Here is a 15,985-nt window from a genome sequence, read left to right on the forward strand (position 1 = left end):
CTGAGCTCCCCCTGTCGATGCACGACATGAAGGTTGCTCTATCCCGGTACTGTCACGTGATGCTTCTCGGGTGGTCCCGATGTCACGTGCTGATAACATCCAACGCCGATAAGGTGCGGGCCGCGATTTTTTTGGAAATGCGCCCGCTCGCCGGCCGCCAGGGCCGGATCGAGATGGAGAGGCCTGGATGACTTTGATGTCTTGGCGTCAACCTCACGTTCAACTCTCACCTCTCAATTCCCCCCTCCCCCTCCTCCCCTCCTCCCCCCTTGCTGTGCCGGAGCGGAACCCTTTGCGTGGTTTGATTCGATCTCGATCTCGACCTTGGACCGGCTCGAGCTGATACGGCACGCTGCGACAAAGCGAGCACCGAGGTGGCTTTGGAAGTCGTGCGTGGACTTGCGTTGGCCTTTGGTGAGTATGCCTTTTTTGGGGGGGCGTCTCTTTCTCTCGCCCTCTCTCTCTCCCTCTTTCTCTCCGTTTCTGAGGCTCTGGGGAACGGCTGGAGACGGAATGGCGTTGGAGGGTTGGGGTTGTTAGCGGCGTGCATCCATCGCTGCTGTGCTGGATCGATGGAGGGGTTGTTGAATGGGGAGGGCTTGGAGGGGTGGAAGACGGTTTGTTGAGCGGGAGACAGGGCAGGGCGGGTTTGACGTTTGCGGATGGGCGGTTTTGAAGGGATCGATGGGGCCAATGCATGCGCTAACGCTGGATCTCGAAGGACGGACGGCAGCTCTTCCTTTCTCTGCGCGGCCTGCCCATCCTTTTCCTTCGACGATAACGAAAACGACGACGACGATACACCCCCCGGCCACCACCGCTGACCGGAGCTTACGGTAGAGACGACCACCCCCAACCTGCGCACCTGTTTTCCCCCGAGCCCCGTAACTCGAGGCCACACCCGCCCGCTCCTCGACGCATCCACCCACCCATCCATCCATTTATCTATCGCACACACACACACACACAAAGACACGACGAGACCCGCCAAAAGAAATAAAAATGTCCTACTTTCGCATCACCCTCCACCGCTCCGCCATCGGGCTTCCCAAGCGCACGCGCGGCGTGCTCGCCGCCCTGGGCCTCCACCGCAGGGGCCAGCTCGTGTTCAAGCCCGTCAGCGCCCAGTTCGCGGGCATGATCATGAAGGTCAAGGAGCTCGTGCGGGTGGAGGAGGTGGACCGGCCCATGACCAAGTGGGAGGTGTACGAGTCGCGGAAGCCGCCGGCGGGCTTCGTCGTCGAGGGTGTCGCGGCGAGGCGGGAGCCGCTGGGCTCCAAGGTGTTGGCGAAGCTGGAGGAGGAGAAGGCGGCGGCGGCGGCGGAGGAGGTGAGGTTATGAGTTGGAGTTGGAGGAGGAGATGCAAGGAAAGCAGACGTGGATGGGACATGGGTAAATCACCTGCTTAGGGTGCTTGATGAATGGACTAGAGGGTGGGGGCCGGGCCTATTCGATGCGTGGGAGGGCTTTGCTGAGAAGACGGAAACGGGGGGGAGGGTCACCCAAGATGTACACCCGAGCCAGCCGCCTCATCTTGACGATGCGATGGGGAGCGGATCGGGATGGGCCACTGGGAGCGTACTGCATATCTTCCCTGGGCTTGCCTACTCTTCTTGTACGATAGGTTGTAGAAATGAAGAACCAAATGACCAAAGGAACATCATCTCAGCCCACTCGGATGGCTAGGGTCGCCACCAACAACGACATACACCACACAGAAAAAGACCATGGCACTTCCGCGCTTGAGTTTGTTTTCTCGCGATAGTAGCCATCCTATCGCACAACAGCAGGTCATTTCCATCCGTCACGATCGGCACCGGTCTTTCTGGTCTTTCACAGAACATTTCCGACTCTGATTCTGCGCGAGTATCATTAGACAGGTACCGTCTTCTCTGCTCAATCCTTCCCATCTCGCCGTCTTAACCGAACCCAAACCGAAACCCCCATGATAGTCTACATGCGAAAAAAGCCCAGAATAAAAAAAAAGAGCATAAAAAAAACCGCGCACTCTTCTTCCCAGGTCTCCTGCTGAATCTCATCCCACCGGCCCTCGTGATACTCCATCTGGGCATAGCTCGAGATCACACCGGATCCACGACGGCCAAGCCCCCTTGCGCAGAACCTTTCCGAGCCAAGGCATCCCCCTTCTTCATGCCCAGGAGCTGAACGATGCTTTGCTCCAGGCGGTGCGAAGCTCTCCTCCATGCGCCATGCGCAAAACCTATCCCTCACGCGCGAGCGCGTCCTGCGTGCGTGATCCGTTCCTCCACACGTGAGCGCTTCGTCTACGAGCGAGATTCTCCATGTGCGGAGCTCCCGTCGCAGCGTGAACCCTCTACCCCCCCCTCCCCACCAGCAGCGCAACCGCCGGCCTAAGCGCCGCGGGCCTTCTCCGTGTAGTCCGAGCCTGGCGTTTCGTACTCGCTGACAAAGTAGGCCGTGACGTGCCGCGAGAACCAGGCGGTGAACTTGACGAGCTCCTCGCGCAGGCGGTTGACCGATTGCTGGTCCATGTTGGTCTGGGCGATCAGCTCGGGGAGGGTGACGAGCAGCCGGGCGAGGTGCTCGGCGCCGTACGTGTCGACAGCGGACTTGTGCTTGCTGTCGGGCTGGTTCCAAAACTCGTGCATGGTTTGGTACTGGGGGCGCTCGAAGCTGTCGGACGCAAGTCAGTCTCGTCGTCAACGTCCAAGATGGAAAACAAGGCGGAAGCACAACGACAACGTACCGGTACAGCAGGATCCTGCCCAGGCACTTGTCAAAGTACTCCCGCAGGCCAGCGATGGTCTCCTCAAGAATGTCCATCGAGGCGCTGCCCTCCGCGCGGTTCGGCCTCTCGAAGGCGAGATAGTCGTTGAGGATCTCCTCAACAGGGTGGGCGTGGGGAAGCGGGACGAGCTGCTGGTTCTTCGTCACGTTCTCCCAGTCGTCCACGAGCAGGGCCTTAACATGGTCAGGGACCGGGATCTTGACGGACGGTCGGTTGTGGAACGTATCCTCCTGATGAAAACGACGTGTTAGCAAGCCTGAACGGGACGGAAGTTCGCCATCGCTCGAGGACACAAGATGAAAAAAAGACAAAAAAAAAGAAAAAAAAAAGAAAAAAAGAAAAAAAAAGAAAAAAAGAAAAAAAAAGAAAAAAAAAAAAGAACACAAGGACAACCGGCGAACCCATGCCTCCACTTTAGGGCTGGGTTGCTTTCGTCCGTCAGTCAGACTAGCGGCGTCCTGGGCATGCATGATCTCTCGTCTCTCAAAAGTTCCTGAGCAGCTCTTGGTTATCCTCCAACCAATCGCCCCAGTCCAAACCTACGTCTTCGTTGTCGATCAATGGACGGGCCGCGTACCCGCCATCGACGAGCCCATTGCTGAGCCCGCCGTCGCCGCTGCTCTCGCCGTCGCTGCTCTCGCCGTCGCTGCTGCTGCTGCTGCTGCTGCTGCTGTTGTTGTCGAGCCCATCGCTGCCCTGGCCGCCACCACGACCGGCCCGCGCCCGGATGAAGGGAATGCCCGCCAAGGGGACGTTGACCTTGGGCGGGAGATGTTCGTAATACGCTCTTAGCTGGGTGCTAAGGGTACCACGCCTCTCCGCGGCCAAGATCCGGGGGTGACGTTCCCCCACGGGCGCCGGCCTGGACCACGTCTCCTGGGTGAAGGCGTCGTCGAAGGTGGTGCAAGGAGGACGGCCCTCCTCGTCCCGCAGGTAGGTCGAGTTCCGGTCGTTAGGCCGCCTCATGAGGAGATCGGCCGCCTCCGCCGAGTAGGCCCAGCGAGCCTCCATCTTGACGAACTCTGAGACCTCGTCAGGCAGTGGCCCGTGGGCCGTCCCCAGCGCCGTGAGGGTATCCTCCACCTGGCGGTTGATGACGCCCATGTGGGCGGTCACGTATGCCGCCGGAGTGGCCCGCCGGACGCCGTGGTGCTTCTCCAGGAACTGCTCCAGAGGGGAGCCCTTGGAGGGCGAGGCGGCGGACGCGATGGGGTTGGCGAACGAGACCCTCTTGGCGATGTTGTTGGATAAGGCCGCCCCCTTCTTCGACCGCGTCATAATCCCCGCGGCCGCGGCCGTCCCAGCCCTCTTCGACTTGGAAGGCGAGGCGCCGGCCTTGCCCGAAGTCGAAGTGTTGCGGATGGGAGGCATCGTTGCGAGGATTGGTCGTCAAACGCCGCCTTGGTGCCGAGGGTCGGAGAGGCGCCACAGATCTGCGGCAGACGTTGCTCAGAATAACGAGAAAGGCGAACACGTCGGTGGGATGAATTCTTGACGAGAACGTGGCGACGATGTCGATGATTGTTACACCAACGAGGACGGCCATGGGAGTTGTTAATGCTCTCGAAGATGACGCTTGGTGATGGCCACAGTTTGCGGAGATGTCTCTCAGCGAACAGGAGCTGGTAGAGCGCCGAGGGTAGAGCGCCGGGGGTAGAGCGCCGAGGGTAGAGCGCCGGGGGTCGAATTGAGAGCGAAGGGGTTGACCGATTTGAAGTCGTCCAAGAAGAAGGGGAGGGGAAATCAACAGTCGAGCGATTGAGAACCTGCTCAGTCCTGGTGGGTGCTCGCTGTGGTTGAACAGAGGGATCCGATAAAAACGACTTCTTCTCGGATGTTGGCCGACTTCAAAGTTGGTCCATCGTTGTTGGAAGAAGGGAGAGAAGAGAAGAATTGGTCGTAGGTCGGAGAGAAGAAGCAGGCGGAAACGCAGTCCCCGAGTGCGTGAAGGCTATTGTGGCGGGTCAACAACAATAAGACACGGGCATGTGCCTATTGCCGATAAGATGCGTACGGGGGCTGGGTAACGCGGACTATTGGCGCTGTTGTCGATGTAGGCGTGTATTTTCTACCGCGCTCCGTAGCGGAAAGGCTGAGCTAACCTCTGGGAAACGAGGAGTTCCGCACCGGCTGCGAAGTTGGCCCCGTAAGGTCGTCGCCGTCCGAGTGTTGTGCTCGTTTCTTCCGTTCTCCTCCCCAAACGCCGCCCTCATCGGTCCCATCTCTCCTCCCCGAGTCCCACCTCCCCCTCTTTGGCCGTGCTGCGACTCCGTGAATCACTACCAACGGAGCTTCCCTAGCTGTCGGCCGGACCCAAGTAACTTCTGGGCCCCGGAAACGGGGAAACGGCAGTCCCCATCCCGGGAGCCATTCCTCCTACGAAATGACTCAAGAAAAGGGCCGGACGGAGAGAGATGCATTCGCAAGCCCAGGACGCCGCACTTTATAAAAAAAAAAAAAAAAAAAAGAACGCAACATGGAGACGACGAAGAGCAAACCAAGAACTACAAGATGGGGTAGGAAATGTACGAACCTGCTCGAGATCATAGTCCCTCGTCCTGCGCGGCCCGCGACCCGAAGTCGCAGCCGCGCTCGCAGTCCGCTCCTCGCTCCCGCGGGCCGAGCTCAATTCGGAGCCGTTAACGGCGGCGCGGGCAGCCGACGAGGTCGAGGCGGCGCCCTTCTTGGCCGACTGCTTGCTGGACTTGGCGGCCTGGAGAGATTTGAACTGGGCGAGAAGCTGGGCGGCCAGCTCCTTGTTCTCGTCGGTGAACTTGCGGACGCGGTCCTGGGGCACCCAGTCGTCCCAGCTGCTCTTCCAGCCCTTGTAATGGATCTTGTACTGCCAGCCCTCGCCCTTCTCGGCGGGCTGGATGTCCAAGATCTTGGCTTCGTAGAGCATCTCCATGTGGAAACACAAAACGCGCTCGTTCACGTGGAACGGCGGCTGGGGCTGTTTCTGGGGAGCCATTGGGATGACCAAGACGGTGTCCGACGAAGAGAGGGTGGTGAGAAGGTGACGTGGCGGTGTTCAGGAGCGACGTCCGACCTCCTGAGACGGAGAAGAAGGGAGTGGAAAAAAGTGAAATCGGCGGTTCCAGGAGACGCTGGTCGTAGTACGAGAAGGATGGAAGGCCAAACACGGAAAGGTTGTTTCGATCCGTCGCGGAGTGATGAGATATGGTCGTTCTGAAGACAAAGAATTGCAAAGATGAAGAAAAGAGTCTGGAGATGAGTCCCGGCAGGCGAGGGCTCGGAAAAGGTTTAGCCCTAGGGAAAAACCCGGCCTCGTGAAGGATTTGGATGAGATGGAGAATCCGGGAAGAAGGGTTCCAATTCAATCCAGACCGAGATGGCGATGACGGCGCGATGAAGGGTGGTGGCTCTCAGCATCCATGTATGTGGTGGTTCAGGGGAGGAACGTGGGTGCTTCTGCACAAGTCACGGGACCACGCGACGCGCGCAACAGCGATTAAGCCTCCATTGGAAATGCCACAACCGCGCGTCTCAACCCGATCCCGAGGACATGACAACCCGACGATTAGACAAAAAATGCCGTGGTGAAAAAGTGAGATCACCGCGACCATCTAGGCTTCTTGTTGCATCCTCGAGTTTCGGATCATCGCAAGTTTCCATGGTGAATCTCACTTTACAGCCTCACTTCACAGCCTCATTTCACGAGCGTTAAACTCACAGCGATCCACCACCTCACCATTTCACCATCTTCTTCATTCCATTCTCAATCAGTCTCATCATCACATCCTTTCTGTTTCACACCCCACCCTCTCCCAACTCCGAGCTCCTCAACACACCACGCAAACATGCCACCCACCGAGCACGAAATCCTCACCCAGTACCTTCTCGTCACCGCCCAGCTCCCCTCCATCGTCTCGCTCCAAGAATTCGCCGCCCTCTTCCCGCGCGCCCTGCAATCCTCCCCCAGCATCCGCGGGCTGTACCGGGACCTGCAAAGCCAGCGCAATGCCGTGGTGGACGCCGTGGCCCAAAGCATCGACGAGGAGGCGCGGCAGGGACGTGCGATGCGGCGCGCCGTGATCCAAGCGCGGCGGCGCGACGCCGAGCGGCTGGAGGAGAGGGATGAAGAGGTCGAGATCGAGAGGATGGTGAGTTTCCAAGCGAACCCTTTCACGTGCAGCCTGGGGCATGTCCATCCGGGCTGCCCGTCGCTTCTGCATCTTGGATCGTCGTTCTGCCACAGGCACCTCCCTCGCGGGGGCTCTCCAGCATGAATCCGGTCTGACGGTCGCATGCACAGCTGGGCAACTGGTCCGACGCACATAGGAACAACAACAGCAGCAGCAGCAGCAGCAACAAGCACAGCCTCGAGTCCATTCTGCCCGAGATGGAGAGCGCCGTGGGCGAGCTCGAGGCCGAGCTGCAGCTTCTCCAGGAAGAGGAGGCGGCGCTCTTGGCATCCGTCCAGCAAACGGTCGGCGCCATGAGCGACTTGCGCTACGGCCGCCTGGCCAACAGCCAGCTGCCGGAGCAGGTGCTGGATGGTCTCGCCAACTTGGAGGAGATTTGCAAGGCAAAACATTGAATCTACTTGCTACAACCCAAAGGCACTCCCTGGACACCTGCCCGCCTGACCCGGCCTTCCGAAGCTATGAACCAATGTGGTAAAAAGAATACCGTCCGTCCATCCGTCCATCCAGCCAGCCGTCCTGTCCCGCCAGCCCCGACCCGAAGAGATGTGTCCACCGAGCCGACAGAAAAATACCCGAGCAAGCAGTCAGGCCCGGCCCGTATTTACAATGCTATTTGAAACAATATCCTCCCCCTCCTCCTCCCCTCCTCCAACAACCCCACCACCACCCCTTTTTTTCCCCCTTAGTTCTGAGCAGGGCGCGGCGCGGCGCCAGCACCCGGGGCACCGGCGGGCGGGTTCAGATTGTTCATGCGGCGGTTCCTGGAGGCGCACGCTGTCAGCAAAGTTTCAGGCCCCATCAACACCTCGCCCGATCACCGAGACTCACATCATGCTCCGGCTAAAAAACGACAAGATGAGCATCAAGCCCCACTGCGGGATAGCGTTGATGGCCCAGAAGAAGTAAGCCAGCGGCAGCAGCAGGCCCGCCTTGGCCAGCTTGCCGTCGAAAGGGTGGAAGTAGCCATCCGGCGAGTACCTATGCCAGGCGCCCTTCTTGGCGGCCTGACCCTCCTCGCCGGTAGCCTCCTGCGCCTCCTCCTCCACCGGCGGGGGGTTGATGGCCTCCTTGTACGCCTCCACGATGTCCTCGGTCGTCACCGTCGTCGTGTTCATCCTGCGCATGCGAATCTCGACGGGAGCGGGCGCGGGACCCGGGATGTCGAGAAGCCACAGCACGCCGGTCGCGGCGGACCAGTAGTTGCACAGCACGCGCTCGTCGTCGCAGTTGACGTAGCCGAGGTGAAGGGACGAGGCGGAGGGGAGGGAGGCGAAGGCGAGAGCGGACGCGTTCCAGGCTCCGTCGATGCGGTCGCATTTCCCTGGAGGGGGGGGGGGGGGGGGGAGTTAGCTTGTTTTGTTTGTTGAGAGTTGTACAAGAGAGTAGGAGAGGGAAAGCGTGCGCGTACCGAAGCAAGTGTTATTTCTCCCCGACACCAGCACCAACCACTGCTCCGGATGCGTCGCCTCGGGCTGGACGGGCTCGTACAGCACGTCCTTCCAGTTGGCGAGGGTAAGGGTGGTGATCGTCTTGGGCTCGACGGGCCTCGTGGGGATCTCCTTTTGCGTGGTCGCCGCGTCGTCGCCACCCTTGTCGGCGGCCAGCGGCGACGCGCCGAGATTGCTCAGGAAGTTTTGGAACTTGGCCTTGTATTGCTGGAACGGGCTCTCGCTGGCCGAAGCGAGGACTGGCAGCGCCAGGAGGGCGGCGGTAGAGAAGCGCATTTTCTTGGCGTGCGTGTGATGATGATTCGTACGTGGTGATGAGGGTTGGTTGGGAAGCTCGCGTTGGTGTTTGGGGAGAGAGAGAGAGGTCAGGGGGAGGGTGGAGATCAAATTCACCCGGAACGCGGGAGGGAGAAGAGTAAGATTGGCGTCAGGAGGATGAATACGAGGGGTTGTGAGCTCTGGATGCCTGGGAAGCCGCTGCAGGACGCACCGCGGGAGGTCGAAAGGCGTGTGATGGATGAGAAGAGCGCAACAGAGAGGAAGAAGAACAAACAACAAAAGTTCACCAGCCAAGCTTTCCCCTGGGTTACCGAAATTCCCCAGACTGCGGCTTGGGCGAAGCGATCTGGAAGCGTGTTCCATCACTTTGCGACATGGGGAAGCTCTTCGGCACCTTTCCTGTTATGGATTGCATGGTGGATCCCCGCCCCACCTGATTTCCAGGTTTCCGCAACCTCGGGGGGAACGCGTCGCGTCAAGGAAGCACCGGCCGCCGCAACTCAAGGCGAACAACAAGCCACATGTGGCTGATTCACGTCATCGTCATCCCTTCTCCAACGGCAAAGCAAGGATCGCAACCCAGTGAGATAAACGTACCGTCCAAGACAAGACAACCCAATCCAGATCATGGTGAGTCTTTTGCGATCCTGTCCTTTCCGCTGTCGAATCCCCTCTAACCCCTTCCTCCCCCCTCCCACCATAGGCCCCCGGCGATCCAAATCCCAGGCGAAAACGCGGCCGCCAGCCCGCCGCGTCTCGGGCGGTCAGCGACGCGACAGGGCTCGATGAGAATGCGGCAGCACAAGCAGCTTCGGATGCACGACCGCGGAAGAGGAGAAAGCCCCAGCAAGAAGCCGAGGTCGAGGTCGAGGCCGAGCAGACGCAGCCCGAAGCGACAAAGAGGTCTCGGAGACAAAGAGGAGCCCCCGCCGCATCCCCCGAGGGGGCGGGTCCGTCGAAGCAGGGTCCCGCGAACCGCCGAGGCCAAAGAAACCGACAAACGGAGGAGCAGCCTCGCAGGAGCGCACAGGAGCAGCGGCAACCCGCTACCCAGGAATCTCCAGAGCCCATCAGAGAAGCCGCCAAGAAGCGCGGCAAGGCGAAAGCTGCTGGCCCAGAGAAAGCGGCGGCCAGCTCCAAACCAAGGCGAGGTCGTGCCCTTGCCGAAGTGTCCGTCTCGAAGGTGCAGAACCAGAGCTCGCCTCCGCCGAGGGACCAGGAACAACCTCCCAAACAGCGCCGCAGCCGTGCCTCCGACGACGCCGGATCGACGCAAGAATCATCGACCAGCGCACCCACAACCCAGCCCTCCAAGTCCGCCTCGAAGAAGGGTTCTTCCACGGAGGATGCTACCAACAACATCAACAACAACAACAACGACGACAACGACAACGACACACCCGACGCCTACCGCCCCTTCCCCATGCTCACCACGTTGACCCGCCACATCCCCCGCGCCACCATCGCTTCCAAATGGACGCCCCTCGACGGCCCCTCCGTCGAGGCAATCTCCTCCATCCTCGCCGACTGCGCCCTTCCCGTCCTGCACCGCCTCCGCGACCGCGACGCCCGCTACGCCCAGGCGCAGTCCATCCTCAACACCTTCTCGGCCCGGCTGCGCTCGAAGCTGGTCAAGGGCATGCCCTTCCCGCCGCCTTCCCTCCCCGCCGCGGGCGGCAGGAAGGGCAAGCCGGAAAAAGGCGGGAGCCACGCGGCCGAGTTTGACTATGAGCAAGCCGTCGCGACGATCGCGGGGCTCGAGAGGGCGCTGGATCCGCTGCTGCACAGCGTGGCGCTGCTCGAGGCGGAGAAGGAGAGGGAAGAAAAGGCGTTGGAGAGGGATTACGCGGCGCTGAGGAAGCTGGAAGGGAATGCGAGAGCGCAGGCGAGAGGCTGGAGAGAAGGCGGGGGGAAGGGACGAGAGCATGTCCTGGCGGCGGGGATCGGAGGGGGAGCAGGGCGTGACAAGGGAGATGCCGGGAGGGCAGACCTGGGGTTGGAGATTGTGACGAAAGGGGAGAGGGAGGTTGGGGTGTTTAGGGTAAGCTTCTTGTTGCTCCGACCGTCGTTTGTGGGCCATGCATGTTGACGATTGGTCGCACGACCAGGACTTGCAGGAAGACGAGCTGCTGGCGCTGTCGCAGCAGATCAGCAACCACATGGAGAGCATGCAGAACAACCTCGGCCAGATCGATGGGATCCTGCCGGCCATTGCGAAGAGCAGGGCCGCGTTGCAGGGCACGCTGTGCGAGCATCTGGACCCGGAGCAGTACGAGCAGGTGGTGCTCGGGTAGGAAGGGAGCGAGGAGGCAGAAGCATGGAGAGGGCTTTGGATTTGGCCGCGGAGCGAGCGTTTCTGGAGCAGCTTTCGGATGAGCACACAGGGCGTACACACACAAGTATGATACCCATCATGATGACGACGGGGATAACGGGCGAGGCGGATGGAAAAGGGGGAGGCGGGTTCGTTGGGCGCGCAGGCGTTATGAGGACAGGGTTGGGGTTTCGTGTCTGGCTACTAGTAGTCTTTTCGTCATTCAGCAACTGGCAGGCTATGGCTGCGCAGTGTCTTCATGCATGGATTGACTGGCAAACAGGTGGGAGACGCCCTCGGCTCGGGCTTGTCTAAGCACGGTATGCTTTTCTCCGGCAACGTCCCTATCGGGCAGTTTGTTGATTTCTCAACCTCGGGGCTCTTCTTGCTCAAGGGGAAGGACGTCCAGAGAGCGGGTCCGTGCACCGGAGGCGAATCTTACACGGCGGATGTAAGATACCGTACGCCGTGTATGAAAGATCAACCTTCTCATCGTGTAAAATCCTGACTCTCGAGACTGACACCGGACATTTCCTACGCTTGTTGTCCACGTCCGAATGACCCAGCTGCCTGGCAGGAGGATCGTCTAATCATCCCTACTGTGTACATCGGAGCCCCGCGACCGTGCTTTGTTCGCCTTGCCAGGGACCGCCGTCGTCGATGCGGCTCGGCCTCGTCAAGGTTTTCTCACGGCCACTGCTCTCATCGGCGCGGACGCCACTCACAAGCCGCTTCTGCTCGCCCTCGCATCTGCCCAAACCAAGCTCATTCGGAAGTCGGCTGCGGCCCATGTCAGCCATGGCGACCGGCCAACCGACAACCCAGGATGCCGGCGCTGCGCCCCGGGCGCCCGGGTCCGACGGCGCCAAGCAGCCCGGGAAGCGGCCGTTTCAAGGACGCCAGCACGGCAAGCCCGTGAAGCACCGGAAGAAGAAGCAGCCGAAGCCCGTGCAGGAGGGATCCCCCGAGGAGGTGCTGCTGGCCGAGGTGCAGGCCATGCTCAAGTCGCAGGGGCTGGCCGAGGAGGCCGAGGGGGCGAGGCCGAGCCGGCGCCGCTGCCGGACCACGGCGCCGAGATCGAGCTCGACGTCATCGAGCTGTCCTCGACGGGCGACGGGCTCGCCCGGCAGAAGGGCTCGGACCACATCTACGTGGTGCCCTTCTCGGTGCCCGGCGACACGGTCAAGGCCCGCGTGCGCCACCACAACCTCGACGACGGCTACACCTTGACCGACTTCCTGTCGGTCGTCGCCCCTTCCGCCCTGCGCGACGACGGCCGCATCCGGTGCCGCTACTTTGGCGTCTGCTCGGGGTGCCAGTTCCAGATGCTCGACTACGCCGAGCAGCTCAAGATCAAGCGCAACATCGTGGTCAAGGCCTACCGCAGCTTCTCCGGGCTGGCCCCGGAGCTCGTCCCCGACATCCTCCCGACCATCGGCAGCCCGCTGCAGTACGGCTACCGCACCAAGCTCACGCCGCACTTTGACGGCCCGCCGGGCAACAGCCGGCGCGGGCCCAAGAAGCCCCACGCCTCGGCGCCGCCCTTCGGGTTCACCCCCAAGGGCACGCGCAAGGTGCTCGACATCGAGGACTGCCCGATCGGCACCGAGGCGGTCCGGCGGGGCCTCGCGGCCGAGCGCAAGCGGCTCGAGGCCGAGTACGGCCGGTACGTCAAGGGCGCGACGATCCTCCTGCGGGAGAGCACCCGGCGCGTGCCCAAGGCGTCGCCGACCGACGCGGTCCCCGCCCCGGAGGGCGTCCCCGCCGACGCCGTCCGCGTCGAGACGGACACGCACGTCGACTTCAAGACGTGCATCACCGACCAAAACGCCACGGCCCGCGAGTACATTGACGACTTTGTCTTCACCAACCCGGCCGGCGCCTTTTTCCAAAACAACAACTCCATCCTGTCGCCCTTTACCGCCTACATCCGCGAGCACATCCTCCCGCGCGACGGCGCGCCGACGACGAAGCCCATCCGCTACCTCATCGACGCCTACTCGGGCTCGGGCCTCTTCACCATCACCCAGGCCTCGCTCTTCCCCGGCGGCAGCATCGGCATCGACATCGCCGAGAAGTCCATCGCCTTTGCGCGGCGCAACGCGGCGCTCAACGGGCTCGCCGGGGACCCCGGGGACCCCGGGCAAGGGGCCGAGGACGCGCGGTGCCGCTTCATCGCCGCCGACGCGCCGGAGCTGTTCAAGAGCGTGCGCGGCGTCTACGACCCGGACGAGACCGTTGTGGTGCTGGACCCGCCGCGCAAGGGGTGCGACGCGAGCTTCCTGCGGCAGCTGCTCGAGTACGCGCCGCGCAGGGTCGTGTACGTGAGCTGCAACGTGCACACGCAGGCGAGGGACGTCGGGGTGCTCGTCCGCGGGGCCGTGGAGGAGGAACAAAGGGGCCAACACAAGGTGCGGTATGCGATTGAGAGCATTCGCGGGTTTGATTTCTTCCCGCAGACGGGCCACGTGGAGGGCGTGGCCGTGTTGAACCGGGTGGATGCGTAGGAAAGGGAGGAAAGCAAACAAAAGAAGAAAAATAAAAAGGTTGAGATTGATCGGTGGTGGATGATGATGAAAACCAAACAAAACCTAACCTAACCTACCCTAACCTACCCTACCCATCGTCGGAGATTTGCGATCTGTGATCTGTGACCCGTGATCCTCTGCGCGCCCAACCCCCCCCCTTCCCACCGTCCCAACCGAACGCCTGTTTCTGTCTGTGAGAAGCAAATGGAAGGGTATCATAAGGTAATAACCATGGGAAGCACAAGAGCCAAACCAAGCGCTCTACATAGAAAGCGAAGACGCCCCTGCAAAAAAAAAAAAAAAAAAAAAAAAAAAAAAAAAAAAAAACATCACTCCGAGCTCCGCTGGCCCGGCCTCGCCTGAAACAGCCCCTCCATCTGCTCGAGCCACCGCCTGGCAAACTCCTCCTCGGTGAAGCGCTTGGCGGACTTGCGAGCCCGGAGGCGCACGGCCAGCGGGTCGGGAAGGGCGAGGGCCTTTTCGAAGGCGGCCGCGAACTCGCTCGCCGTCGTGGCGTGGAAGCCTAGATGGGTATCCTCGTTAGCACCGCGCCGCCCGCCGTCGTCCGGCTTCCAAGAGCAAGCTTACCCGTCGGCTCCCCGTCCACGTCCACGACAATGTCCATCTTGGGCCCGCCGCTCTCGTGCACCACCGCCACGAGCCCCGCCGCCTGGTACTCGACGACGCCGATGCCAAAGTGCTCGTTCCACATGGCGTTGACCCCGACCGAGGCGCGCCGCAGCAGGTCCAGCACGTCCTTCCAGGGGGCGTCCAGGCGGAACTCGACCTGGTCGCGGATGTGCAGCTCGTTGGCCAGCAGGCGCAGCTTGTAGACGCGCTTCGAGTCGGCGTCGTCGCGGACGCTGCCGACCAGCACGAGGCGGGCGCCCCGGGCGGCGGCGGAGGAAGCCGACTTGACGAGCTCGGCAAACGCCTGCAGGACGAGCTGGTGGTTCTTTTCGGGGCGGAACTGGGCAATGTAGAGCAGCATCTTCTCGCGGCGGGCCTCGCTCTCGGCCGACACGTCCACCTCGCGCTCGAGCTCGCTGACGGCGACGGGCGGGTAGACGACGGCGATGGGCCGGGCCGAGCCCCGCGCCTGGCGCGGCGGGCCCCACAGCTGCTGGATGTGCTGCTGGGTCCAGGACGAGTTGGTCATGACCACGTCGGCGGAGGCGCCGACGCGCGAGTAGGCGGCGGCGAAGAGGCGCCAGTAGCGGCGCTTGAGGCGGCCGCGCAGGCCGACGCCCTGGCCGGCGTTGAGCCCTTGGTCGCCGACGCGCGAGGCCGGGTCGAGCGAGTCGAGCATGTCGGTCGAGATGGTCGGGTAGTGCACGTAGGCGGCGGTCGGCAGGCCCGGGCCGAACAGCCACTTGGCCAGGCCGAGGGCGAAGGCGTAGCCCATGGTGTCGACAAAGACGTCCGGGACGAGGAGGGAGAAGGCGTCCCAGGCCATGACGACGGAGCCCAGCGACTGGCCGGCCAGGGTGAAGCGCGGCCAGGTGGAGGCGAGGACCCAGTGGCGGGTCGACAGGTAGAGGAAGTGGACGCTGGGCGGGTGGAGGTGGATGTTGAAGCGCGAGGCGACGCGGGAGAGCATGGCGGCCTTGGACACGCCGTGGTCGCCCGTGTAGACGACGCAGGTGGCGCGCGGGTAGCGTTCCTGGGTGGCGCGGATGGCGGCCCAGAGGACGCGCTCGCCGCCGCCGCCGGCGTTGCTGTGGGGGATTGGTGAGCACCTAGGGCGGTTCTAGGGGGGGGGGGGGGAGAAACGGGGGGCGACGAACCAGAAAGGGTGGAAGAAGCCGACGATGCCGTCCCAATCCGGGTCTGAGCCGGCCGGGGCGCCGTTGTTGGCGATCCCCGAGCGGGAGGCGTCCAGCTTCTCCCAGCCGCCGTCCTCGCTGTCTTCCTTGCCGCTGGAGCTCAAGGAGCTTCTCCGGCTGCCGGGCTGCTTCTTCTCATCCGAGGAGGTCAGGTCGAGAATCTGGCGGCGGCGGAGCTGGGTGCGTTGGCGAAGACGCCAGCCGAAGAGGAGGCCGGCGGCTCGCCAGAGGAGGGGAAGGACGACATAGGCGAGGGGCGCAACGCAGAGGATGAGGACGGCAGTTGGGAGGAGGCTGCTGCTGCTGCTGCTGCTTGGCGAGGAGGGAGGCGGCATGCACTTGGTGCCGTCTGCGGCACACGAGAAGTCCATGATGGTGATGAGTTCACTCGAGGAGAGGATGTGAGAGAGCTTGAGACAAGTTGACAAGTGTCACGACGAGGTGGAGGGTCTGGTGTATTTACGAGAGAGGGAAAAAACACAGCCACTAGGAGGAGACCATGATCCAGTGAAAAAATAAACACCAAGGCCCAGAAATGAGATCAAAGAACCGGTGTGGAAGATGGGAAGATGCTAGGTGCTGGGGGATCATGAAGCTTCCAGCTCAAGTTGGGAATAGGAGGTGACCTGTGTGAGTGTGAATGAAGAGAGG

At 61.9% G+C, this 15,985-nt stretch overlaps 8 protein-coding genes across 8 annotated transcripts; 4 read left to right on the forward strand and 4 right to left on the reverse strand.

The window, feature by feature from the left end:
• Window positions 1-1,002: 1,002 nt before the first annotated feature.
• VTJ83DRAFT_6833 (mitochondrial 54S ribosomal protein uL30m) lies at window positions 1,003-1,341 on the forward strand (the record flags this gene model as incomplete). Its single annotated transcript, XM_071013588.1, has 1 exon — window positions 1,003-1,341. The coding sequence occupies one exon, from the start codon at window positions 1,003-1,005 to the stop codon at window positions 1,339-1,341; it is 339 nt and encodes a 112-aa protein (XP_070864460.1).
• Window positions 1,342-2,372: 1,031 nt separating this feature from the next.
• Window positions 2,373-2,805, reverse strand: VTJ83DRAFT_6834 (uncharacterized protein; the record flags this gene model as incomplete). The annotated part of the gene is made up of 2 exons (XM_071013589.1): window positions 2,373-2,655; window positions 2,729-2,805. The coding sequence occupies 2 exons, from the start codon at window positions 2,803-2,805 to the stop codon at window positions 2,373-2,375; spliced, it is 360 nt and encodes a 119-aa protein (XP_070864461.1).
• Window positions 2,806-5,213: 2,408 nt separating this feature from the next.
• Window positions 5,214-5,741, reverse strand: VTJ83DRAFT_6835 (uncharacterized protein; the record flags this gene model as incomplete). The annotated part of the gene is made up of 1 exon (XM_071013590.1): window positions 5,214-5,741. One exon carries the CDS (start codon window positions 5,739-5,741, stop codon window positions 5,214-5,216), a length of 528 nt encoding a protein of 175 aa, XP_070864462.1.
• Window positions 5,742-6,591: 850 nt separating this feature from the next.
• VTJ83DRAFT_6836 (uncharacterized protein) lies at window positions 6,592-7,331 on the forward strand (the record flags this gene model as incomplete). The annotated part of the gene is made up of 2 exons (XM_071013591.1): window positions 6,592-6,894; window positions 7,047-7,331. The coding sequence occupies 2 exons, from the start codon at window positions 6,592-6,594 to the stop codon at window positions 7,329-7,331; spliced, it is 588 nt and encodes a 195-aa protein (XP_070864463.1).
• A 290-nt stretch (window positions 7,332-7,621) lies between these two features.
• VTJ83DRAFT_6837 (uncharacterized protein) lies at window positions 7,622-8,663 on the reverse strand (the record flags this gene model as incomplete). The annotated part of the gene is made up of 3 exons (XM_071013592.1): window positions 7,622-7,700; window positions 7,768-8,260; window positions 8,348-8,663. The coding sequence occupies 3 exons, from the start codon at window positions 8,661-8,663 to the stop codon at window positions 7,622-7,624; spliced, it is 888 nt and encodes a 295-aa protein (XP_070864464.1).
• Window positions 8,664-9,293: 630 nt separating this feature from the next.
• On the forward strand, window positions 9,294-10,960 carry VTJ83DRAFT_6838 (uncharacterized protein; the record flags this gene model as incomplete). Its single annotated transcript, XM_071013593.1, has 3 exons — window positions 9,294-9,296; window positions 9,370-10,707; window positions 10,775-10,960. 3 exons carry the CDS (start codon window positions 9,294-9,296, stop codon window positions 10,958-10,960), a joined length of 1,527 nt encoding a protein of 508 aa, XP_070864465.1.
• Window positions 10,961-11,778: 818 nt separating this feature from the next.
• VTJ83DRAFT_6839 (uncharacterized protein) lies at window positions 11,779-13,487 on the forward strand (the record flags this gene model as incomplete). Its single annotated transcript, XM_071013594.1, has 2 exons — window positions 11,779-11,967; window positions 12,027-13,487. The coding sequence occupies 2 exons, from the start codon at window positions 11,779-11,781 to the stop codon at window positions 13,485-13,487; spliced, it is 1,650 nt and encodes a 549-aa protein (XP_070864466.1).
• A 350-nt stretch (window positions 13,488-13,837) lies between these two features.
• VTJ83DRAFT_6840 (uncharacterized protein) lies at window positions 13,838-15,705 on the reverse strand (the record flags this gene model as incomplete). The annotated part of the gene is made up of 3 exons (XM_071013596.1): window positions 13,838-14,031; window positions 14,097-15,226; window positions 15,296-15,705. The coding sequence occupies 3 exons, from the start codon at window positions 15,703-15,705 to the stop codon at window positions 13,838-13,840; spliced, it is 1,734 nt and encodes a 577-aa protein (XP_070864467.1).
• Window positions 15,706-15,985: the final 280 nt, after the last annotated feature.

The sequence above is a fragment of the Remersonia thermophila genome, chromosome 6 (genome assembly GCF_042764415.1).
Source record: "Remersonia thermophila strain ATCC 22073 chromosome 6, whole genome shotgun sequence".
NCBI classification, from domain to species: domain Eukaryota; kingdom Fungi; phylum Ascomycota; class Sordariomycetes; order Sordariales; family Chaetomiaceae; genus Remersonia; species Remersonia thermophila.